The sequence below is a fragment of the Peromyscus californicus genome, unplaced genomic scaffold (genome assembly GCF_007827085.1).
Source record: "Peromyscus californicus insignis strain IS unplaced genomic scaffold, ASM782708v3 Scaffold_9__1_contigs__length_137607984, whole genome shotgun sequence".
Classification (NCBI taxonomy): domain Eukaryota; kingdom Metazoa; phylum Chordata; class Mammalia; order Rodentia; family Cricetidae; genus Peromyscus; species Peromyscus californicus.
In genome coordinates, this window is record NW_026294617.1 from 36,834,177 (window position 1) to 36,861,145 (window position 26,969).

Here is a 26,969-nt window from a genome sequence, read left to right on the forward strand (position 1 = left end):
TTTAAACAGAAAACCACTTGATACTTTGAGCTTTTTCTGGTGGGAAGGAAGATGGGGTACTGAGAAGAAAGGCCCTGAGTGGAGTGCAGGTAAAATCAGGAATGTTCTGGACTACATTCTAAGGGCAGCGTGGCCTAGGATGATCACTATTTGCCTCCTTTGTGGTAATTGTTAAAACATATCTTCAGGGGGTTGGGGATTTAACTCAGTGGTACAGTGCTTGCTTAGCAAGCACAAGGCCCTGGGTTCGGTCCTCAGCTCTGGAAAATTAAAAAGAGAGACAGAGAGAGAGAGAGAGAGAGAGAGAGAGAGAGAGAGAGAGAGTCCTACATACACACATACATTTATTTGTCTTACTGGGGTCCCATGACTGGCTGAGACTGCTCTCAAAGCACTGAGAATGGGAAAGTTTCCCAGGCTAACCCTACATCTCAGGGCCTCAGGACTGCCGGGACAAAAGAACTGCATGTGACATTCTCTTTGTAAAAAAAGAAATACTTATACATTGCTGAATGATTTTCATATTTATGTCTGAGAAATGTCACAACATGCAGAAGGAGAAACTTTCCTCAGCTGGAACTCATGGAATGAACGCTATCACCAAACCCCTCTGCCCACAATCCGACAACGATGGGGTTTCTTGGTACAACAGGTAAAAGCACGATTTGCTGACAAAAGAGCCCGTTTGACAAATGCTGCCATAACCAGCAGCAAACAAGATTGGTGGTCTAGTCTTGTAATCTCAGGACTCGTAGGGGGATTGAGGCAGGAGGACAGAGAATTTGAAGCCAGCTGGGCTACACAGTGAGTTCCAGACCAGCCTTAGCTATATAGTGAGGCCCTGTCTCAAAACAAAAACCAAGTGTATGCTGGGTTGGGGACTCCTGAAGGAAGAACAACGTAAGTTCTCTGCTAATGGAGTACAGCAAAGGCTCTCCCTCTGAGGGCACAGGGACCAGGAAAACCGAATCCTTCAGCTCACTAGAACAGTTCTAACGATGTACATCCTTGTGAACTTGCTGTTAAGCAAGTACAAGACATGGACTAGCTAACTCCTCAAGTCAGCTCTATCATGAGGATTCAATCATTAGTGCCATTTTGCAGGCTCACAACTTACATCACTGACTCAACAAATAAAGTCTAACACAAGAGAAGCTCAGTTATGACCTTGAATTACCCACTCGACACAGTCCCCCGGGGTCCCCTCATCCAGGTCTACACCCCAGCAAAGGACTGAGCTTGGTAGCAGGCTCAATTTTCCCCGTGCCCATTGCTCTATATAGTAGAATACTGCTTAATGTAAGCATCATTTCTTTGGACCCATATTTCATTTTTTTTCGTACCATAAAAAATTTTGGGGGGAGACAGGGTCTCTCTGTGTGTAGCCCTGACTGGTCTAGAATTCACTATGTAGACCATGCTGGCCTTGAACTCAAAGAGATCTGCCTGCCTCTACTTCCCAAATGCTGGGATGACAGGTATCTGTCGCTTCACACAACTGCTTAAAAAAAAAAAAAAGAATGGATATTAATAATAATTCAAGTCAACAGTCTACTTCAAACATGGAATTTTATCTGATTTATGTTATGGGGGGAGTCAACTTCCACATGTATAGTCCTTTTCCTCCTTCCGTGTGTTGCTCAGAAGTGAGTACCCTTGACATATTGACAGTCCCAAACAACAGTACTCACAGGACTGGCACCTAGTGATCTGTCTTATTTTCTATCGAAAGTCCTCCAGCGTTTTTCCTTCCTCCATGTTCCGGGAATGTCTGGTAATTCAGACTTAAAAGCCACCAATCTACTCAGACAAAACAAACAGCAAAGCCTTCTCGTCAACCAAACGTGGAAAATATGAAAATTAAAACTTAAGTTGAAAATCATACCACGCTGGGAGTGATTATTTCAATTAAAGCAGAAGAAAATAGACTTCTGCAAATTTCCCCTTCAGAGGCAATTTCATGGTAGAAAATGCAGGGAGTCTGAACATAGAGTCATTCTGTCACCCTTCAGAGTCTTACAAAGTGACTAATTCCAAGACAGAGAGATAAGTAACAGGCCTCCCCTCACACAACAAAAACATAAGATACACAAGCTAAACTCTAGGAACACAGCCAAAGCACTTGAACTCATTAGCTACCTGGCTAAGAAGTATGCTAGGAGCCAGGTGCAGAGGCACAGGCGTATAACCTAACACTTGGGAGGCCTAAGCAGGAAGATAAGAAGTTCAAGGTCATCCTTTCCTACAAGCTGAGCTAGGGGTCAGCCTGACCCGGGCGCATAAATGCAATACAAGCAGCATGGTGGTACTCACCTGGAATCCCAGCATTGTCAGTTCTGGGAGACAAAGGAAGGAAGTGAGTTTGAGGCCAGCCTGGTCTGCATGAGTTCCAGGCTAGGCAGGGCTACCAAGAACTCTTGTCAAACACAAAACCAAGAAGAGAAGGAGGAAGAGTCATGTCATCCTAGGACATGGCCAAATTGGTTTCATCCCAACCGGACAAGGCTGGCTCAACACGTGCAAATAAATGTAATATAATAGATACGAACAGACTTGAGGACAGAAATTATTTCAGCTTCTCCATGGATGTAGAAAAGACCTTTGACAGCCGGGCGGTGGTGGCGCACGCCATTAAAATCCCAGCACTCGGGAGACAGAGGCAGGGATCTTTGTGAGTTCAAGGTCAGCCTGGTATACAGAGTGAGCTCCAGGACAGGCTCCAAAGCTACAAGAGAAAGAAAGAGAGAGAGAGAGATTAAGAGAAAAAGAAAGAAAGGAAGGAAGGAAGGAAGGAAGGAAGGAAGGAAGGAAGGAAGGAAGGAAGGAAGGAAGGAAGGAAAAGACCTTTGACAAGTTCAACATCTTTCATGTAGCCTTGGAGAAGGCTACAGCCAACATTATAAGAAATAGCACAAAAGTGACATTTCTTTAACAAGGGTGCCGGTCTCTCCTTGCCTGCTGAAAACAGTGCTTCAAGACTTACTTACTCTGTAGACCACATTAGTCTCAAACTCAGAGATTTCCCCTGCCTCCGCCTGAGCACTTGGGTTAAAGGCATGTGCCACCACTGCCACGTCAGAAAATTCTTAATATACACTTTCATCAAAGTAGCAGGACATAAAAGCAAAAACAAAAATCAGTGGCTTTTACATATACCAATAAAAAAGTTGCCAAGTTAATTAAAAAAAAAGAAAAAAAACTCCTTAAAATTAACAGCCTAGGAGGTGCTAATTTCACCATGAAGGTGAAAGACCTCTATAATGAAAAATTTTAAAACATTAAAGAAATTAAAAATGAAGGAAAGACTTTCTATCTTTATGGACAAACATAATTATATACTATAAAAATGGCTATGTTACCTTAAGTGAGCTAAAAGTGAAACCTCATCAAAATTTCAATTGAATTCCTCACAGAATTACAAAAATAAAAATAACCCAAAAGCCACATGGAACAAGAAAGGACCCTGAATACCCAATGGAATCCAAAGCAGAAAGAGCAATGCTGGGCTATCATAACCCTTGATCTCAAATTATACTATGGAACAACAGTAACAAAAACTGTAAGGTACAGGTACAAAACCAGACATGGATAACAATGGAATAGAGGATCCAGAAATAAACCCATGCAGCTACAGACACCTTAATTTCTTTGTATTTGTACTTTTTAATTTTTTTTTAAATTATGTGTATGTGTGTGGGTATGGGTGTAGATATATGCCCATGAGAGTAGGTGCCGAAGGAGGCCAGAGGCATTGAATTCCTCTGGATCTCGACAGACAGACAAGAGCACTTGCTGCTCTTGCAGAAGACCAAGGCTTGGTGTCCAGCAACCACACAGCAGCTTCTAACTGCCTCAATCCCAGTCTGTGGGTTCTGACACCTCTTCTGGCCTCCAAAGGTACCAAACATGCACATGATATGCATAAAAACATGCAGGCAAACACATAAAATGTTTATTTTAAAAAGAACAGAGGTGTATGTTACTGTATTATGTTTTCCCATATATATATATTCCCAAACTACACCCGTACAGAAAAATAAAAGGAGATTTGTTTCTGATATATTTAGTTATATTACTGACTACATCACAGGTTTATACATACTTAAGATTAACCTTTAAAAGGTGTTAATTCTATTCTCTGAGTGTCTGTATTCTGACATTGGTTTCACACGTACCTAAACAACCTTCCACTAAGGGGGAATATCACTTAAATCCACCCGCCAGCTGCATTCCACTGACAAGTGCCAGAGTTCTAAATTTAACAATTAAGGGGGAGGAAGAGGGTATGTCCTTCTTTTAATTCATAATAAAGACTGTGAGCCACGGGCAGGGCTGTGACTTAGAATAAAATGTCCTGAGTAAATGATTACATTCTGGGATCATGCTGCGGTGTTGGGTGGACACGGGACAACGGATGGACTACAGACATGGTCCAGTGGTTAAAATCATTGGCTGCTCTTCCAGAAGACCAGAGTTCAATTCCCAACACCCACACGGCAGCTCACAACTATCTACAACTCCAGTTCCAGAGGCTCTGACACCCTTTTGGAGTCTCCATGGTTACTAGGCACACACATGGTATATGTACACATATTCAAGCAACACATCCATACACATAAAATAAAATTCAAATTTTTAATAAAAAAGTAAATTGGCTCAGGGTAAGCACGTGCCTAGCATGTACAAGACTCAGGGTTCAATCCCTGGTACCATAAACAAACAAACAAATGAAAGCTTACCCTAGCTTAACTAGAAATCTGAGAAGTAAGGAGTTTTATTCAGCTGCAAGTAAATGTTTCAGAACACTTAGATTACAGTTTTGCTAGTGTAAATGGGCCTTTAGTGTGTGCACAAGTACATGTACACAGACTGATTCGCATGTGCCTTCATTATCAGATTTTAACACTTAGATTATAGTTTTGCTAGTGTAAATGGGCCTTTAGTGTGTGCACAAGTACATGTACACAGACTGATTCACATGTGCCTTCATCGTCAGATTTTTAGCATTCAAGTTCTTTTTAATTATTCCACTTCTTGCTTTTACAGTTTTTTAAACTTTTGTAATTATTTATTTATTCTGTATATGATGTGTACATGTCATGATGAATAATAGGGGATCGGAGGACAAGGTAAAGGAGTTAGTTCTCTCTGTCTAGTATGTGGGTTCTGGGCAGTGATGTCAGGTCATCAGGCTTGGGGTGGGGCAAGTACCTTTAAGTCAACATAGCTTGTACAGTTTTTAAAACTAAGAAGAATTCATTAAGGGGCACAGTCAAGCATACTGATTTCACATTGAAATGTGTACCAGGAGCATACCAATAACCTAAATGTCTGCCAGGTAGGAGCTAGCTAAATAAACTGAATATAACATATTAATGTGCTAAGACTACTAAGCAATTCCGTCCAAAAGAGGAAGACTTATACACATATATGGATATATAAGATTTTCTAAAGATGCAGAACAATGGGTATATAATGCTAGTGTTCATATACACACAGAGACATACACATAAACACACACACACACACACACACACACACACACACACACACACACACGACTGGAAACACTGAGTGGCTCTAGGAAGCACATTCAAGGTTTGAGTAAAGAGCAATTGGAGGAGGTTTTTGAAAACTTCTCTGATGTGCCTGTGTGCATCTTTGTGTAAGTTTCTCTGTGTGTATGTCTGTGCATGTGTGTGTTTCTGTGTTTGTGTACGTCTACGCATGTGTGTCTCTGTTTATGTGCCTCTCTGTTGCTGTGGGAGGTCTTTCTGTATGCTGTGAATATATGTTGCTACCACTGGTTAATAAAGAAGCTGCTTTGACCTATGGCAAGACAGGAGACAGCCAGGCGGGAAATCCAAGAGAGATACAAGAAGGAAGGCAGGGTCAGAAGAGATGCTGTGAGCCGCCACCTGAGAAGCAAGATGTAATGGAACTCACATGGTGATACATAGATTAGCAGAAATGGGTTAATTTAAGATTAATGAGCTAGTTAGTAATAAGCTTGGCTATAGACCAAATTGCTTCTAATTAATATTAAGCCTCTGACTGGTTATTCAGGAACAGGCTGGTGGGAGAGATTGACCATTTACACTCTGTGGAAGTATTTGCATGTGTACATCTTTGTGTGTGTGTGTGTGTCTGTGTGTATGCGCATCTGTGTGTATGTATACAGGGGTTCATACACATACATAGATGACACAGCACATCCATGGATGCTGTTACTCAGGCAATGCCGACCTTTTCTTTGAAAAGGCATTTCTTGCTAGTCTAGAACAGGCCAGTAGGCTGGGCTGGTTTGCCATCCGACTCCCGTACCTGCCTGGCTCCATGTTCCCAGCACTGAGGTTGCAAGTGCAGGCCATGGCATCCAGCTTTTTCATCTGGGCTCTAGGGATGCCACTCAGGTTCTCCTGAGAAATCCCCAAGGCTCCAAGTGTTGGAGTTTAAAATACCATGCTCATGAAAGACATTTGTCAGTTACAACTGATTTTAAAGTTAAGGTCAAGAGCTGAGGATATACCACAGTAGCAGACCAAATGTTTAGCATGGGCAAGGTCCTGAGTCTGTTACCCAGAAACACACGAAGAAAGAAAGAAAGAAAGAAAGAAAGAAAGAAAGAAAGAAAGAAAGAAGGAAGGAAGGAAGGAAGGAAGGAAGGAAGGAAGGAAGGAAGGAAGGAAAGAAAGAAAGAAAGAAAGAAAGAAAGAAAGAAAGAAAGAAAGAAAGAAAGAAAGAAAGAAAGAAAGAGGGGGGAGGAGAGGGGAGGGAAGAGGAGGGGAGGGGATGGAGGGAGGGAAATGAATGATGGAACTAGTCTGCTGTCATCTAAGTTGGCATTTCTTTACAACCCTGACACACTTGCTTCTCGCACACTTCATTGATTTGGGACTCATGGAAACTTTTGGTTTATGACTACTAGTAGCAGGACTAGGGCCATCTTCCTTTATTTGCTGTCTAGGTCAGCTGCTTTGGGGTATAATGCATGTGTGCAAGCTCTAGACCTGCAGGTACAGAGTTCCGGGAAGACTTAAGTCTACTTAAGTTCACACTCACTTCGGCAAAGCACAGGATGAGTAAACAGAGCCCAGGAATAATGCTTCCATTTTGATCCATTTTTATTCCTGATGATGCAGGAAGAGATTCCTTTTACTCCCTAACATCAACTATTTGGTAAAGCATCGCCTGGAGATCTAATCAGAAGTAGGAAACATCGTCAGAAAACAGGAGCACCTTTTATAAAGTCTTTAGCCAGCCCTGTCAGTGTCTCCATTCAGGAGGATGGAGGGAAATGATGTCAAAAAATACTAACCTCGGGGCTGCAGAGATGGCTCAGAGGTTAAGAGCACTGACTACTCTTCCAGAGGTCCTGAGTTCAATTCCCAGCAACCACATGGTGGCTCACAACCATCTGTAATGAGATCTGGTGCCCTCTTCTGGCTGGCAGTTATATATGCTGTATACATAATAAATAAAAAAATCTTTAAAAAAAAAAATACTAACCTCTCCTGTCTCTGCAGAATGTTCATCCAATTCTGTTCATCTCCAATGGACATTATCTTGTTGTTTTTAAAGTAAAACAAGGAGCAGAAAATACTCTCAATTCTAAAAACCACACTGAAACACTAAATATAGAGTATATGGGAAGAAGCCACCTGCAGGTTATGTAATAAGTACCCGCTACTAAAGCCAGAACAACCGAGGTTCAAACTCTGGCTGTTGTCTACAAGCTATATGACTCAGAAAGTTTCCTCATCTATCTATCCAGTGGGGAATCCTGCTACTGTACAGTGTTCTGGGTTTAAGAGAAGAGGTATCCAAGCACCTTACCTGCTGGCAGGCTCACATGCATAGTCTTCAAGAACCAAATTACAAGAAGGCAGTATATGCCCTTCTTGCCTTGCTTGGTCTGAATAAAGACACTAGACCAAGATTTTTCAAAGAACCCAAGAAAATAATGAGAATGTCACAACTCTACTGGAAGCCTATAGTACTAGTGTCACAAATTATGGGGCAGAAACACCCAGAAAGGGAGGCCAAGGGATGTAGCAGAGAAGACGAAACACTCCAGTGCATGAAGAAACACAAGGCAAGCACAGGTGTTTCTGAGCCCCAAAGTCATTGGGTAGACTCTGCCAAGTCCCAAAGAAACCCTGGACAAGTCTCACTCAGTACCTGTGGCTTCTCCCAGTGCCTCTCACCCTGCCCCCTACCCTAAACTTCTCCAAAATCTAGGGGCTGGCCTCCACTTCCCTTCCCCCAGCTTCTCTTTCCTATATAACCTCAGCCATTTTGGCCATGTGCTCTCTCTTTTGGTCATCAGCTCTTGGCCAGCTCACTCTTGGCTTCTTGGTCCTTGACTCCTCTCTTGGTTCTCTGTGGTGATATTTGTGCTCTAACAAATAAAGCTTGCCTGGGGATCAGAGGACAAAGCTGGCTGCTATATTAAACACAGAGGTCAGGCAGTGGTAGCACACACCTTTAACCCTAGCATTCAGGAGGCAGAGATTCATCTGGGTCTCTGTGAGCTCAAGGCCACACTGGGAATGAAGCCAGGCGTGGTGGCACACACCTTTAATCCCAGCACTAGTTAACACAGAGGTCTGGAGGTCTGTACAGAGAGACAGGAAGTGATAGAGCTGGGCGGAAAGAGGAAGTGATGTAGCTGGGCAGAGAGAGGAAGTAAGATGGCAGGGCACAGAAAGGTATATAAGGAGTGAGTACACAGGAAGTAGCTCTCTTGGGCTGAGGATTTCCTAGTGGTAAGAACTTGTGACAGGCTTGTTCTACTCCTCTGATCTCAGATTTCACCCCAATATCTGGCTACGAGTTTTTTTTTTTTATTAATAAGACAGTTTAGCAATTTGTGTTACAGTCCTCATCTCTTGGCCTCTTGGTCCTCGGCTCTTCTCTACTTGCCCTCTCTTCTCTTTCTCTCTGGCTGTCCCCCTTCTCTTTTCTCTCCTGGCCCAGTTCAGTCTGGACCCTTCCAGATGCCTCTGGCTGAACACGCCCCCTCATATCGCCAATAAGAACCCTTCTCCTCAACAACACCTAGGAGCAGTCATGTCCTCATTGTCATTCAGACTCCTCCTTCAGCTAGGGGTCAAAGGTCGGGGCTTACCAAGATTCGGCTGGGACACTGCCATGGACCTTTGTGGTACTGATGTGGAAGTGATGGCATGGTGGAGACTCCCATGATTCAGGGGCTGATTCATCGCCTTCCTAGGGTCTTGCCATGTGGTGATTTTTTCTATGTGACTAAAGGAAGGAAGACAATTAATTACTAGTTTATAACCATCTGTATTGTCATCAACACCACTAGTAACAACCAACACACCAGGGACACTGGTTCTTCCCCTTGGGTCAGCCTACAAATTGCTTTTGGTTTTACCCAAGCAAGGACTCCCTAGCCCATTTGGCCCTGCATTATGGTTGTGCATAACAAGGACTGTTTACATCTTAGCTCAAGGAACCTACACACATCAGCATGTCAGCTGCTTCCTCATGCCCTCCAATTCCCACTCACAGCCCTCCAAAAGCTGGTCCCATACTCCACACCCAAACCACATCACAGATCACTCTTACTGCTTTACAGGACCTGTCCCATTCCATCAAGCTCAACCTTTAGCAAATAGCCTTTAGTGTGCGGGTGTGGGTGGGTGAGTGTATTTGAAAGATGAGTTAAATACATGCAGTGCCCTTACTCTGCTTTATAAATGGTATCGAAGATCTCTCTATATCCATTAAAGACAATAAACCATGATATTTGAAACTGAATATTATCCCTTTGTTCTGGCCTTACAGCCAAGTTTGCCTCTTCCTGTCAAACCCTACTTAAACACTTCCTGAGATACAACAGGAATGCTCTTTCTGTTAAACACATCTGAATTTTGAATAACAAAAGTGTTCTTATCTTTAGTGTTAAGAAACTACAATAACTATCTCTCTGGATTTATGCTAGGTCTAGAAATTTCCTTTCTGTAAAGTTGCATTTAGTTTTGCTTTTCTTTCTCCCTCTCTCTCTCCCTCTCTCTCTCTCTCCTTCCCTCCCTCCCTCCCTCCCTCTCTCTCTCTCTCCCTCCCTCCTTCCCTCCCTCCCTCCCTCCCTTCATGGTTTTGCTTTTTCTTTCCTCCCAGTTAAATGCTTCTTCCAAGACTGGGATGGATTACCATGGGGAACTCTCCCATTGCCTAGAGTGAAGACATAAGTGTTCTTCTTCAAATTGAGTATGATTTTTTTTTTTTAAAATAGAACAATAAACCAAGGGCCAAGTGCATGGGGAGGGTTGGGGCCAGAGTTAAGTTTGATTACTGAATGTCAAACACAGCAGATGTCATCTCAATCTTCAAAAAAAGGGGCAGCAGTGAACTGTTTCGGCTTTGAATAAAATCCTTTAGTCAGCCTTTGGGCATGAGGAAACCCAGGTAGCACCAGGGTTCTTCGTCACAAGCCTTCAGAGTAAGGAACTAACTGACAGAAATAAACTAAATGTCAAAATGAAGTCAATTCCCTTTAGCAAAGTCATTACAACTAAAAACAATGCTTGTCCTTCCAGGGTCAATGCTATTGTTTCCAGGCTAGGAAGACGGCTTGGGGGGCGGGGTGGAAGCAGTAGGTGCGTGCACATGAGGACCTCACAGCTCTGGAGAATGCATGGTACTGTATGTCTATTACCACAGTGCTGGGAGGCAAGACAGGAGGCAGGGACGGGAGAATGCCTGGAATCTGGCTAAATCGGCCAGCACAGTGGCAAACAACAGTGAGACCCAGTCTAAAGCAAAATAAACAGTTTCAAACTCAAAACACCTGAGGTGGTCCTCTGACCACCGCATGCTCTCATGCAACAGATGTATCTCTCCTCTCTCTCTCTCTCTCTCTCTCTCTCTCTCTCTCTCTCTCTCTCTCTCACACACACACACACACACACACACACACACACACACACACACACACACACACTTTCAAGGTAGGCTTATCCTAAATGAGTATTTCCTGCCCTGGTACCATAAATCCTTCTCTGAGAAATGGTCTAAGATACCAGCATCAAAAATACTGAAAGCCAGCATCAGAACCCAGTCTACCCCTGATGGGGAGATACACCAATATACTGGATTGGTTGATAGAGATAGGTCATTGCTGTCATCAGACATCTAAGGACAAAGCTGAAGGATTATCATAGCAATGCTACATTCCCAGATGCTGAGCCTCACTCTCCCCGCTTCTAAACAAGCAGGAGATGGCTTCCGAATGTGGTGGGACCTAGTGGGTCCTGTGCACAAAGCTGGCATAGGAAGTGGTGGCTAAGCCCGATGGGCCTAAAGACTGTCAATGCTTTCCAGCTTCCATTGCTTGGGAAAGAGGGTGGAGCCTTCTGTGTGGACACTGCCTCATCCTGACAGGTCTGACCCCAAGATATAAAAAAGGGGGACTTACCCTAGGCACTCCCACAGTGTCCTGGCAGCCGCCACAGCCCACCCTTCCAAATCTACAACCAGCCATGGCATTTGTTCCCAGATCTGCTACCTGTGTCATTCACTGCCTTCCCCAAGACGCCAATAAAAGAAGAGCCCTCCTTGGGTGAGAAACATGAAAGCCAAGCTGCTATCGGGGAGACCGGGTGGTTTTCTTCTGAAATTCTCACACAGTGAAAACTACTCACTTACCAAAAAGCTTGAGGTAGCTATGAACGGAGACAACACATCTGTAAACCACATCTTGTACCAATGTCGAAAGGCTGGACGCCCCTCTAGCCGGAGACTGTATTGGTCACAAGGTTAATGGCAGTGCTCCAGATCTGACTTGACTAATTTCTCCCACTGTTGAAGTGATTTAGGGCTTTCGGCTTTGGCTCCCCTCCCCCACTTACCAAACCCAAAGGACGCCATTCACTTTTTCATTCCACTGTCTCATCTCAGCTCCCTCTATTAATATGACTGAGTCACTTCCTTTCCCCTGTTTCTCAGTGTGACCGTGCTGTGTGCCAGGACCGAGAGTTAGCAGGATTAATCCCACTTCCCTTCTACTCCCACCTCCTTCCTGGCTTTATTCCCTCACTGGGTCTACTTTAAGAAAAGGCCTTCTATTTCAAACGTATAATCTCTTGTGGAAATTAACATCAACACATCTATCTACTCATATACTCAATTTTCCTGTGTTTTAAATAGTCTATTTTATTTTCAAATATAAAAAGGGAACGGGGGGGGGGGGGGGGGGGGACTAACCACATACGGTGACATAAGCAAATAATTCGTTCACTGGTGGGATTTGTCTGTTTTTGTTCTGCTGTATTTTTCCTATCTAAATGCTTTACAGGTTTTTAACAGTGACTATGAATTGCTTTCATAAGCAGCCAAGGTTGAAATAAATACTCATGAAGGCACAAAAAAAGGAACAAAGGAAAATTAATGCACAAATATGAACATGACCTGGCACTAGTTACTGAAGATAAACTGAAGGAGGTTTAAAGGTCAGTCACGTTCAACTGTCAGTGGTCCTCACCCTTTGATGATGCTCCCCTCCAACCTCTCAGTCTGGGGAACAGTCATATTTCTTTCCCAATAGAATATAAGCTCTTTCAGCACATGAGGAATATAAAGACATAGAAAATAAGAACGATTACAGACAGTTCATTTTGAAAGAATTTAGACATCCTCATAGCATGGGCAAAGAATTTTGTCTTCAAATATAAACTTGGAGCTGGGTGTGGTGGTACGAGCCTTTCATTCCAACCCTCCAGGAAGAGTCAGGCTGATCTCTCTAAATTCAAGGCCAGCCAAGGCTACACAGAGAGACCTAGTCTCAAACAAAACAAGGCAAAAACAAAACAACAACAAGAAGAAAAAGTTGCTTCCCACTTTATCTTCATGCACCAAAAAAGAGGGTAAATGGAATCAGTTTCTTGGCCCCATGCTGTTGACAAAGAATAACAGTTCCTAAGAGGAAGGAAAACTTTTTTCTTGACAAGCAAAAACTTTTCCATAGACTTAAAAGAAACTCCCTACAAGGTTTCCCATGAAGGGCCTTGAGTTGCATGTGGTGGGAAAGGTGCTCACAATAAATATGAAGGAGTGGCCGTTCTTCCTTTGAAGGCCAGGCCAGTAGCAGGCTTCAAACCCCAGCAGGACTTTGCTCCAGAACTGGCCAGTCACAAATGAGCAGCAGCTCTAGGGACCTGGGGTTTTGCCAACAGACAGGAAAGGAAAAGCCAGTTCGCCTCTGAGAAGATTCTTGACTGGAAAGGATGGCATCTGGAAAACTGATGTGTCAAATAATCTTGGATTAATACTTTCTGCTATAAAGACAAATGCTGTTTTAAGTGCTGGATAAATTCTGTGGGCTGAAGATGAACTGTGATAGAGAGAGGAACCACTCTCACACTCACGTCCAAGCCCAGCCCCACCTATCAGCCTGGGGGACTGTCACCACCTCTGGCCTTCTCCTCTCAAGCACTGCTTTGCCCTTCAGGACTTTCCCTCCAAAGGAGGCAAGGCCATGAGCTCCCTCCTCAGTCTTGCTGGCTTACCTTTCCTTCTCCTCTTCCCTCCTCTTCCTTGAACAGTGCGTCCTCTATTCCACTTAGACTCATATCCCAGGTGCATATGGAATCCAAGTCACCCTTAGGAATAAGCAAGTCTCCAAAGCCTCCCTCTCCAGAGCCACTGCTGCCACAGAAGTCTATAACCAGACTCCTCACAAGCCCAAAAGATCAGTCTTGAAATCACAACATACCTGGGAACCTGAACTTTAATACTAGCAGGGACCCTGTGTCTTCTAACTGGCTAAGTCATCTAACCCACCCAAGACTTGGCATCCATAGCCAAAGAGAAATGCAAAACAAACAAGCAAAACCCCTAGAGCAAATACGCAGGTACAAGTAAAGCAGGTCTGCTCTCAGCATCCCAGACTATCAAAGTCACTTAACAGGTTTCATGATTTCATGACCAGCTCCCCAAGTTCACTTACTTAGTAAGCACAGGAAAGGCAGGCAGCTCCTGCCTCAAGCTCAGGGCTGACAAAATTTACTCAACTATATATCTATGATGCACTGGGCAGGTATAAAAATGAAAAGCATTTTATAAATATACAACCTTGACTAGTAGCAGAACCATTATGCAGAGATAAAACGAGAATCTACCAGCTTCTTACTGCCCAGCAAATGGTCTCAAGTCTTTGGAAAAACTGACCCGCCAATCCTTGACTTTATGGAAGGAAGTCACACACCAAAGCCTTTCTGAAGAAGACCAAGCCTGTGTAGTATGTTTTGTATTGCTGGAAGTATATAAAGATATAAAAATAGGAATGAGTACAAGTGTCCTTGTCGTTTTACCGCCCTATTCCTGTGCCCCTCTTTCAGAGTTTCACATTACAGTCAGAACAGGAGCTCCTACCATCAGCAGGACTTAAAGGGCCTTCCCCCTGCCTCTTTACCCACCACAACCTAGTAAAGTACATAAATAGAACTGTACCAATGAGATGGGCATTTAAAGGCAAACTGGAGATCAAAAGTCAACTGTAACTGTTATTTTGATGAAGTTCCTCTTTAACCTCTTCCTTGACTCCCTCTTATTTCTCCTCCAATAAAATGTAAGCTTTTCTCATGACCATGGAACAAACTGTATGGCATACAGAAGACATTTAAAAAAAAAAAAAAAAAAAAACCTTGTAATCCCCATGACATTATAAACCCAATTTAGAGTATAGATAAACTTGATGCACTGGGCCAGTTCACCACCCTCTTAATACTATACAACATGTATGTATTAAAGGCAATTACCACCATGCCTGGAGGTGCACACCTGTAATCCTAGCTCTTGGAAGGGAGAGGCAGGCGGATCTCAGTGAGTTCAAGGCTAGCCTGGTCTACATAGTGAGTTCCTGGACAATCAGGGCTACACGATGAAAGCCTGTCTCAAAATAAACGAACAAACAAAGGCAATAATGTTAAGCACTGCTAAGTAAAACAGCTTTGGGAGCTGCTTTCTGTGAACAGACAGAATTAGACTCAGTCTCGGAAAGTCTTAAAAACGAAAACTGAAACAGATTTGAATATGGCAAATAAATTCTCAGACAGGGTTTGCCAAGTAAATGACGCATTATAAGCAGACAACAGAGTTTATGCCAATTTTTAAACCTATAACAGATAGCAAGACTTGTCCAAGACTTAAAAGTTTGAAGATTCTTCCTAATGACAACACAAATCTGCAATAGCTAATTTACTTTTCAGAAACAAACATTACCCATCTTCCAGTCTAGTTCAACATTCTAGAAAAGCATTCTGACTGAAATGTCAGGACTTGGGAAACAGCATAGCATTCCATATCTTTTACTCAGTTCTGGCATTTCTTGATTACTATCTTTTTGTTTTGTTTTGTTCTCTGGCCGATGACATTTTGGTCTTCTGACACCAAAGACTGTGCCTTAAACCATAAGAAAACGGTGGCGGCCATGATCTTTCCTTTACTAATTCTCCCAGGCCCCAGGACATACGTTTTCCACTGATGCCACCTAAAACCAGAATGCCATTGACACAGATGACGTGGAGCCTATAGCAGAAGCCTCCACTATGGTGGCTACTGAGCTCACAGCTCATGTCTAAAGCAGTAAGCTGAGTCAACCCTGTTCATAACAGTGAGATCAGAAGCCTGCCCTCTGCTCACTACATCAGCCTACTTCCTTGGCGGGGAGCTCGCTTTTGAGGTTAAACACACTGACCATCAGAAATAAAGCGTTGCTACCTCACAGGATGAACAGATGCACAGTTTGTGTTTACTGTATTTCTAAAGTCATCAATCTCCCTGATCAGTTTATTCTTCTTGCTTTCCCTCCTACTGATCCTTTGTCCCAAAGCAGCTTTCATTAACTACAACCAGTTACAATTCTTCTTCCAATCTGCCAAATCCTATGACACCATCCTTGCTAGCCTAGAATACACGACACCCGGAGACAAAAGTCGAACTACAGATGTGCACAGCTGACGTATCCATTATTGAAAGAGTCAACATCTAAATCCCAAAGCGGTACAACTTGACTTGTGCCATACAATAAACCGTTCTGTTCACAAAACAGAAATATGAGTGTTCACCTTCTGAAACCACAAAAAATTGGTTCAAAGAGGTTCAAAGGTGCCCGCCCAATTTCCACTCCGGCACCTGATACACAGATACAGCTGTAGGATGACACAGGAGTGCCAGTTCATATACAGATAGGGGGATTTTGAAGATCTTCTAGGAAAAGATGATATAAAACCAGAAGCATTATTTGGGTGCATGCTTCCGGTCTCTACCACTTACTTTCCACTTCAAAAAAATTTCAGCGTGTTCTGGAATTCTAAATGGCAGGGATTGTATTTTTAACTATCGTGTCTCTAATCCTTGACTTCCATCCCAGCTTTGCCAAGAAGCCACTGGCTTAACTTAGCAGCATCAGTGTGACCAGGCCTTGCCCTGGGGCCAGCTGTGGTGATCTGTCTACCTCAAATTTTTTCTACTGAGCTCCATTTACTTTCAATTTATTCCCTCTGAACCCACTCGGCTGAGGCAGAAGTGAGTCAGAAGTGAGACAGAATGGCTATCAGCACAGGAAAATAGGGAGAGCCAACTGGGGACCGTAATATCTTAATATCTGTGGTTCCTAAAAGGGTTTATTTACCAATGTTTTGTGCTCGAGACAGGAAAGAAAAACACTATGAATGTACCATGTCTCACAGAAAACTACTTTGGGAAATGGCTCATCAATCCAGCCCTACAGTGTGACTCATGGACTTGTCTTTGGAGGATAAAGGGGTTCAGCCATAGTGTAGAAATAGGCCATAACCTGCTCTAGCCCCCAATATCACCCCAGGACAGACAAATCTGACTTTGCTTCTGTAAGTAGAGCTAAATTCTTGCTTGACCTCATTTTTCCTAACCCCCAAAAGGGCAAGAAGCAAAAGCCTGGTGTTCTGTCTGTTTGACTCAAGCCACAAAGCCCATGGAAGAAGCTTGGCTGCAAAAACAACTTCATTATAAACACAGAGCAGTTCCGTTCTCTTCGCCTGTTGAGATTAACAACGCTATTAAAAGACGCACAAAGCACAGTTGGGCTCTACTGTTGGGACCCAACCAGAATGTAGAAAGTTATTTCCCTCCATTTTCTTATTTCTAGATGTCTAAAAAGACAATTACAAAATACATATTGGGTATTCGTGTTCTGTATTTTCTCACAAACCATAACATGGAATGAAAAAGAGAAGGGTAGAAAATATGAGGTCCATTATCTATAGGAAATGGAATGTTTTCATCCCTTTATTTATTCACTGAATATTTAAAGTAGTGCTATGTCTTCTGAAGGGATTCAATTGCAGAATCGGTTTTGGGAACTGGAGGCAAACACACAGCATTGAGCTCTGTCCTTGCCCAAAACAAAATTTTGAACATGTGGAGTATAGAGGAAACTACCACTGAAAACTCTGCTGGGGCTTAGTGCACAGCATATGCAGTAAGTCCAATGCAGCCAGCTCCTCCAATGCAGCCAGCTCCACCAATGCAGCCAGCTCTTTCCAGGGTTAGGATACAAGCGGTTTCTATGGCCCAGCTTCAGAGGAAGCTGCTCTACACCCACCATATTCATATGCGGAGGTTTGCTAGGCATGGAGAATTGGATCTGTGCCATTTAAATATCTATATCCTGCTGAGGGCTTACAGTGTGGGGGCCCTCAAAAGATTGGGAAGTCAAGGGTGGGGATGGGGTAGGAGTGAAAATAAGAGATCATAGGGGGCTAAGAGCTATTGTTTTTAATTATAATGGTGCAGAGCCTGACATTCTGCCTCAATAGCTTCTTGTTTGATACACCAACCACACTGCCTACGTCGGACATCTGGAAAGCAGCTCAGTTTGTTTTAAAGCCACTAAACTACGATAAATGCTTAAAGGCTTTGAAAATTGTTTTTCCAGGCTCTCTGTGTCTGACACATGTTTCTCCGTGCTGTTTTTCCAGTTGTTCTTAAGTGGGACATCCATTGACCCAATGCTTGGCTGCTCTCAAGGCACTCCAAATATCCAATGTCTCCAAGTTGGGCTGCGCTACCCTTCTCTCCCTTCTCATTGGGCCAAATGAAGTAAATGTCACTTGGCCAGAATATGAGGGCAAAGCTATTTCCAGGCCAGAGAAGAGGAATTAATGGAGAATTAATGTTGTGGAGTTTAACATAGGAAAGACAATAACCCACTGAAAGACTGGCAGCCCTTAACCTACCTGAGCTTCATTCAGTCAAAGGAACACGCTCTGAAAAGCCCAAGTCACATTACAGGAATTGGGTACTGAACTAATGACCCCACAGAAAGTCCCTACCCCTTCTCTCCCTTCCTGCCCTCCAGGAAGCATGCCACAGCAGAGACACACCTCTACCTCCTCTGTACCCTTCCCTGTAACAAACTACCTCCTTTCTTGCACTATACACGAAAATGAGCTGTACAGAGGCACAGGAACCTGGAAGCTTCAAGATCTGCCCTCGGGACTCACATCTGCACCAGCAATGATTTTAAGACCTCCATTTCTTTTCCATTAGTGAGTTCCTCATCTACTCATGTGGGGAGATCCGGTCCCTTCGTTTGATTTCTTTCCTCCTTTAATTCTAGGAAGATGAGCCACAGACTCTGGCTGTCTGACCCACTTTCTGATCATGTTTTCAAGGCACAACACAGCAGGAACCAACCAGAAAAAGGCTGGCAAGCACCCCAGAGTCTGAAGACAGACTCAAAGTGCTTTTCCCAGCCACGATCCCATTTTGTAAGAAGTAACTAGAAGGGTCAGAGACAAATGCCAAGGTACTGAAATGGCGACGCTAGACTTCTGAGGCCGGGATCATGCCACCAAGGGTCTTGAAAGCAACCAGAAGTACATCGTGAGGTTTTTCTGTCCGTCAGCAGTGCCAGGGGCTGTACCCAGGGCTTGTGCATGCCTGGCAGACACATGCTTCATGATTTCACGTCCATAGTGGTTTGTTTTGTTTGTTGTTTAGTTTTGCGGGGGTTGGGTTTTGGTTGGGTTATTGTTGTTTTGTTTGGGGGTTTTGTTTTTGTTTGTTTGTTTGTTTTTTCAAGGCAAAGTTTCTCTTTGTAGCCCTGGCTGTCCTGCAAGTCACTCTGTAGACCAAGCTGGTCTCAAACTCAGAGATGGGACTGACTCTGCCTCCTGGATACTGGGATTAAAAGCCTGTGCCACCACCACCCGACCCACAGTGATTTTTAATACTGGCCTTGGCGTCTTTGGTAGAAAGTAGCAAAATGAAATGAGACACTGAACTCTGCCTCTGTCACTGACTAATTAGGAGGCCACTGTCACTTCACATAACACCTCTAAGCCTTGGTCTCCTCCAAGAGGGCACAAGAACATCTATTACATGGTGCTGTGTAACACGAACTGCTAAACGGTCTTATTAATAAAAAACCCAGAGCCAGATATTGGGGTGAAAGCTGAAAGATCAGAGAAACAGAGCAAGCCAGCCACAAGTTCTTACCTCAAGCCTCAAAAACAGTGAGTTCCTGTTTCCTCATGCCTTATACACCTTTTTATGCCCTGCCATCTTACTTCCTGGGATTAAAGGCATGTGTGCTTCCCAAGCAAAGGCATAAAATCTCAAGTGTTGGGATTAAAGGCGTGTGCTACCATGCCTGGCTGTGTTCCCAGTGTGGCCTTGAACTCACAGAGATCCAAGATCTCTGTCTCTGAGTGATAGGATTAAGGAGGTGTGCCATCACTGTCTGGCCTCTGTGTCTAATCTAGTGGCTGGCTCTGTCCTCTGATCCCCAGATAAGTTTTGTTGGGGTGCACAATATATCACCACAGTGCTGTTTTGAGTATTTCTCACTTAACAGAAACAGTACACCATGCCAGGTAACAACTACATTCTAAAACTATTATTTCTCATCTGTTCCCTTATGAAAATCTATCTACTCTGCTTACTTAAAGAGATCTGAGTGATACAATGCAAAAAGAATATGGAAGAGAGGGGGGAGAAAAGAAAACTGCAAATATCCTAGATTAACAAAGAACCCGAGAAATGGGAGAAAATAAAGATGGGCATTAATTTACTGCAAAACCTGTAAATTTCATGTAGTCAGGGTGGCTAATGACTGACCTTGAGAAAAAGATATTCTTTTTAAATGTTAGATATCATTAACGGCATTTTCCAACAAAGTATGTTTTAGGGAATTCTCCTCCCTCTCTTCCCCAACCCCAGCTACCTTAGGTCTGAACACACACACACACACACACACACACACACACACACACACACACACCTTATAACCTCCCCCTCACCAGTTTCTTTTCTTCTCTTATTTTCTATGCATCCTTTGTCAAAGGTTACATCCGTTTACATATATACTTATATGCTGACAGCTAGGGGCTGCACATGAAAGAAAACGTGACTTCTGTCATTCTGAGTTTGGGTCACATCACCTAACGTAATTATTTTCCAAGACACATCTGTTTTCCTGCAAACTTCATGATCTAATTCTTCTTTACACATAAACATCTGTTGATGGACATCTGGACTGGTTCCTCTGGAACTGGAGTTAAACATGGTTTAAGTAACTACCTGGAGGCTGGGAATGGAACACAGGTCCTCTGCAAGAGAAAAAGTGCTCTGGGTCATGGAGTCCTCTCTCGAGCCCCTTGTTAGATTCTGATTAGAATAATGTGGTATCTCAAAGTAGCGTTAATTTGCATTTCTCTGATGCCAATAATGTGGCATGTTCCTATATTTACTATCCATCTGTATTTCTTCTGTGAAGAACTGTCTATTCACTTCACTAGTCCAAGCTAGGCGTGGTGATGCACACCTTTAATCCCAACACTCAGGAGGCAGAGGGAGGGTCATCTCTATGAGTTTGTGGCTAGCCTGATCTACATAGTGAGTTCCAGGGCCTGTCTCAAAAGACAGACATTCATTAGCCCATTTGTTGACTGATAGGTTTGTGCGGATGTATGTGTTTCAATTTTCTGGTTCTTTGTAAATTTTGGATATTAGCCCACTATCTGAGGCATACAGATAATAATTCTTTTTATACAGATGGTAAATTCTTTTCTGCTATCCCATGGGCTGTTCGCTCTGCTGACAGTTTCTTTTGAAAAAAAAAAAAAAAAAAACTTTTTACTTTCACAGGGCCCCATCTCTTGATTTCCAGGCCTAGATCCTGTGCTGCTAGAGGGCTGTTGGCAAAGTTTTTGCCTACGCATATCTTGAAAAGCATTGCTGCCAGGCTGGCTAACAGAGTGAATTTTATCACAGCAACAGACACCAAACTAGAATAGTCAAACCCCAAGAAGGGCTCCTAAGAACCCTGATTGACAGCTGGTGAGAAGCACAAGCCAACGCCCAGCCTTTTCCATCAGCATCTGTAGAAGGAGGGACAATCTTGGGGACCGAGCCCTTCTCCTGTAAGATGTGTCTTGAACAAGACGGTGTTAGAAATTGTTTGCTTGTTTTGTGGTGCTGGGGAGGAAATACAAGGTCTCTTAAGGATGCTAAGAAAGTGGCCAAATACTGAGCCCCACGCTCTCAGAACTGAGTTAAACCATAGCATGCATACCTTGGTGGCATGCTGGAGAATCTGGCATCAGAAGAGTTGTGGGTACAAAAAGTATGCAAAGTGTATCTAAAAAGAGAAACACTGCAGTCTTATTTCTATGTAAATGTATGTTTATGCAATGGGTAAATAAATTATAGTCCAAGCAATGAAAACATGAACAGCTATTATAAATGACATAGATCTATATATTTTTTTTTAAATGAAAGGATGCCCATGATACATTGTTGAGAAAACATAATTCCATTTTGGATAATAGAATACATATGAATGAAGAGGAAGCAGACTTTAGATTTCTTTGCATTTTCTTCATTAAGCATTATTCTTCTAACTTGGGGGGGGGGGGACGACTCTTCACTTCCTCCCCTCAACAGAATTCACTTCCTTCTTTAAAAATAATGCTGTTTTCCACATCTGAACTTATATTTGCTAATTACAACCTCACAAAAAATGTATATATCACAGCTATGGAGCTAGACAGACGGTTCAGCAGTTAAAAGTTCATACTGTTCTTGAAGAGGAATTGAATTTCCCAACACTTACATCAGATGGCTCACAACCACCGGTAACTCCAGCCTTTTGGGAGATCTGAATCCCTGAGCCCTCCACCCCCCACCCCATGTAGGCATCTGCACTCATGTGCACACACACAAAATTAAAAATAACGCGATTTCTGGGGCTGGAGAGATGGTTCAGTGGTTAAGAGCACTCGCTGCTCTTCCAGGGGACCCAGGTTGGATCCCCAACATCCCCATGATGGCTCACAACCATCTGTAACTCCAGTTCCATGGGATCAGGTGCCCTGTTCTGGCCTCTGAAAGCACTACACACACATAGTGTGCAGCCATCCATGAGGGCAAAACATTCACACATAAAATCTAATAATAATAATAATAATAATAATTCCACAGAGCTGGGGAGTAGGGTCAGCAGTCTAGCTAAGGTGTTTAACTACCAGCTGGAAATGCAGCACTGTACCACTTCCTGTGGCTGCTCAGGCTCCTGTAGTGCTCAGCCTGAAGGTACATGGAATCAGAGTTACAAAAAAGGAGCCTAGCACAAAAATAGGATAGAGAATCAGGCAAACCCTATAAGCAGCATCCTTGCAGCTGCCTATGGCAAGCGCTTGAGTGAGATGGGAAATCTGAAGGAGGTGTCAACAGACCCAAGGGCAGCCCCCTCCTTGAGGAGATCAGGCAGGCACTACGTTCTATGCACCGTCCCTACTCCACAGGACAATCTGGCATCTGTGTCCAGCACCTGTCAGCCTTGAGCCTGCCAGCTCTAAGATTTCTATTACTGCCATCTGCCTGGCCCAAGAAGGAGCAGCACATATTGTATGTAGAAAAATTAAAATCAAAAATAACTTTTTAACTTTTGTAAAAATTGTATATGTATTGGTGTTTTGTCCACATGTGTGTCTATGTACAATGCAATGCATATGCCTGGTGCCTGCCAGAAGCAGGCACTGGATCCCCATCGGCCTTACAGATGATGGCTGTGAGCTGCCTGATGTGGGTACTGGGAACTGAGCTCCGGTCCTCTGAAACAGCAGCAAGTGCTCAACTACAGAACCATCTCTCCAGCCCCTCCTTTGATTGTCCTTATGAAATCTGAAATATGAAGCGTGTTTGACTGTGTTTTCCTCTTTTCCCATCTCTTTTTTTCCTTTTTCTTCCTTCCTTCCTTTCTTTTTTGTTTGTTTGTTTGTTTTATTAAAGGAAGAAACTTACTCAGGTTGCTTATTTCTCACCATTAACCCCATGTTAATTATATACTCACTACAAATAATAGTTTAAATTTAGGCTCATGACTAGCTACCAAGCTCCTTCTCATCCCACCAGGAGGCACATCCGGCCTTCACACTCCTCCTACGATTTCCACTGACTTGAGAGGAACTCTGAGCAAGGATACAGACCACGGTATCCGTAAAGGAAATGGTATTTTCTATACAGGACACATTTGGGCTTTTCCTTTCCATGAACCTTTGGTTTTATGGGACAGGATGTCATTATGTAGTCCAGGCTGGCTTTAAACACTGGAGCCTCTTCCTCGCCCCCCTCACCTCCAGGGCTGAGATTATAGCCAACCACCCCAGGCTTGAAACTGAAGGAGATTTTAGAAAAGTTCTCAGCTTCCAAGTAGTCCCAACCACAGACTGAGAGAACAGAAGGCCTGACTTACAGCAGGGATTACAAACTACTAATGGAATAAAGGAATAAAGCAATGAATGTGTGAATTAGTGAATGGATGAACAAATTTAATGAGTTTAGTCCAACAAACCATTTTAGCTCAGCATCAAATGTATCACCAGATGTGGTGGCACGTAATCTTAGCGGCTCAGAGACGGAGGCAGGAGGATCAGGAGTTCAAGGCTATCTTTGAATATATGAAACCCTGTCTTTTAAAAGAAAATTTTTTCAAATGCATCAAAGAAATATTACATATATCTGAAACATCCTTTAAAAAAAAAAACAAATACTCATAAAACTCATTCAGGAAGATTTTTATTTCTACCAAGGACATAAAACTAGAGAATTAAACAATACCACTTGGCCAGTCTAGCCATATGGGCTAAGTTCTTGTCCAGTAACTGACCCTGTCTTAAATCAGTAAGAGCAAGAGAGGAAGATGGCCACCATTCTCTTCTGGCATCATTATGCATGCCCATTATTGCACACATGCACAGTTACACACACGCACCATACACACATATACACACACGTATCACACATACACACACACACACACACACACACACACACACACACACACACACACACATATCACACACAAAAAGGAAAGAAAGGAAGGGATAAGGGGGAAAGAGACTGATTCCATTTGGGGTAAGGATTTCAAGTCATTCCAAATGACTCTTTCTTAAAAGAGGTTCATGTTTGCCTGCTCATACATATAATAAATATCAATGCACAACATATGGGGATACATATAACATTTATTGTAACATATGACAGCTAATGTGCAGTAGAAGTCTATCATTACACTGACATGAAATGAAAAAAACAAACCCTGAATTCACATTGACTGTCTTAATAAATGACATGTCTCATTTTTATTTGCTCCAAATACCTCTGGAACAGTAGATTTTGTTAAGCTAAGAAATGGCACTTAAGCTTGGAAAATTCCCATTAAAATTTTGACCATTTTAACAAGAAGGATGGGGGGGGGGGGAGAGCAGGTAGCCAATGAAAACGGAGAATAGTCAATACTTAGGTCACTGTGTGGCCACGGGGAACTAGAGTGATTCGAGCACATCACTGAACCGATGGACTTACATGCTTCTCAGGTAATGAACATTGTCAGGCTTAGTCAGGCTGAGTCATGGACCGGAGTAACTTCAAGTGTGGTTCTTCTATGAGAGTTTAGAAAGTAAACCTGGCCCTCTACAGGTTTCCTTCAAATAGTTTAGAAGTCACTGGAAGGTACAGTTACCCCTAAAATCTAGAGAACCTTCATGCATATTGAAGGCTTTCATTTTAAATTAGCGTAGCCCCAACTATCTCTTAATATATTCTAGTGTGGTTTTCTTTACACTTACTAACATCCTACAAAATACATGTGTATAAGGATGCCTGTTAACCCCAGCACTCGAGTATGGTGAGGCTGAGGCTAGGCTGAGTAACACCCTGTCTTAATGTCAATGTTTAAGGATTAAATTCCAAAATCCATGGCTTATGCCGCATGACAATTCTAATCAGCAGCACTCTCTGAACATTCCCAATATTTCAGAGATTGTATAATTATTTTCACCCCCAACTACCAGAATTTTAAAATCTCTGGCAGTTCCTAGGCATGCTGGGCATGGTGGCACACACCTTTAATCCCAGCACTTGAGAGGAAGAAGCAGGTGGATCTCTATGGGTTTGGTCTACATAGTGAGTTCTAGGCCAGCGAAGGCTACACAGTGAGACCCTATCTCAAAAACAAAACAAAAACCAACCAACAACAACAAAGAGAGTCCCTGGGTAAATGCAAGCAGGCTGCTGTGAAGTTCTGGTTCTGAAGCATCCCAATACCAGCTCCCCCAGAGCAGAACTAAAACAGATTAGACAGGAACAGACAGCAAGAACATGAGAAATACCTACATGCAAACGTGTGTGTGTGTGTGTGTGTGTGTGTGTGTGTGTGTGTGTGTGTACAAATATATAAACATGCATATATAAACACGTTTATAGTTTGAAACCAAACTTGTGTTTTCAAAAAGTGACCTGAGCTATTTGTAACCAGAAAACTTTTTAATCTTCCTCTTTACTTTAAAACCAAGAACCTACGTCTATTCTTAGGGTGCTTTCAATACAAAACTTAGTTTGAAGTCACAGCTGCTAGAAAACACTCCGGGTGTCTCTTCTTCCATCCCTTTGAGACAACTGGTGGGAAGCAAGCAACAAGCCATCGACCCAGCTGTTGAATCTTATTTTCTATTTTAGCCAGTCACTTTCCACTAGTGTCACTGGGACATGCCACATTGAAAACCCACACCACTGATTCCCACACCCTCTCCCCAGAAAACGCCAGACACAGAGCAAAATCACACTTAGGTGCCAACCCCAGCATCAGTCAAATGCCATTCCCAGAATACACGCAACCTAATATATGTAGAGCTTACCAGTGATCAATGAGGACTTCACCAGACATCACAAACCAGCGTGCCACCCCTGATCCCTACAGTTTAGTCCACTGGAAAGTCAGAGTCCAGGAGACTGAGAAGACCAACTTCAGACTCCATGGCTGCACTAGCTGCTGGCTTAGCGCCATGCAGGCTACAAGCTTTTCCACAGTAAATGCACTGCACACAAAGCCCTCAGGATTCGGTGAGGGCACCTAACAGATAGTGCACACTCCCACCCTGGTTTCCTATTATTTAAATGCACTCTCATTGTAATTGCTCCAAGCCAGGAGACTTCAGAATTATTTGCTGATTATTTTTTGAGACTTACTAGCTAAAACAATTTTCTTACTACCCACTCCTGGGTGCCTGTTGGTTTGTTTAAAACTGGGTACCCTCTCAGCCCAGTGATGATGGTGTACCAGAAACCAGAGGCCTTGATCCCGACCAATGAACATTTGAAAGTAAGGCTGATTGGATAAAAGGGTATACTGTGTGAAACACCTCGACTCCCAATGCCACAGAGATGAATGAAGAGGTATTGGGGAGATGGGAAAGATGGAGGAGCAAAGAGATTTGTTTGGTTGGTTGGTTGGTTTGATTTGGTTTTAATTTTTTTTTTAATTTTCTAGTGGGGGGGGGGACCGCAAGGGTGAGGGACAAATATGCGGAACTGGGCTTCATGATGTGAAATTCTCAGAGTCAATAAAGAGATTATGTTGTTTAAAAAAAAAAGACAGAATCTCATTATTTAGTACAGAC

General features: G+C 43.1%; 1 protein-coding gene across 2 annotated transcripts in view; it reads right to left on the reverse strand.

The window, feature by feature from the left end:
- Wwtr1 (WW domain containing transcription regulator 1) overlaps window positions 1-26,969 on the reverse strand; it is a 126,474-nt gene that overhangs the window by 41,280 nt on the left and 58,225 nt on the right. For both annotated transcript variants that reach the window (XM_052731353.1, XM_052731352.1), the window contains exon 3: window positions 9,131-9,267. In XM_052731353.1, coding sequence (XP_052587313.1) covers window positions 9,131-9,267 — 137 coding nt within the window. The remainder of the gene's footprint in view (window positions 1-9,130; window positions 9,268-26,969) is intronic.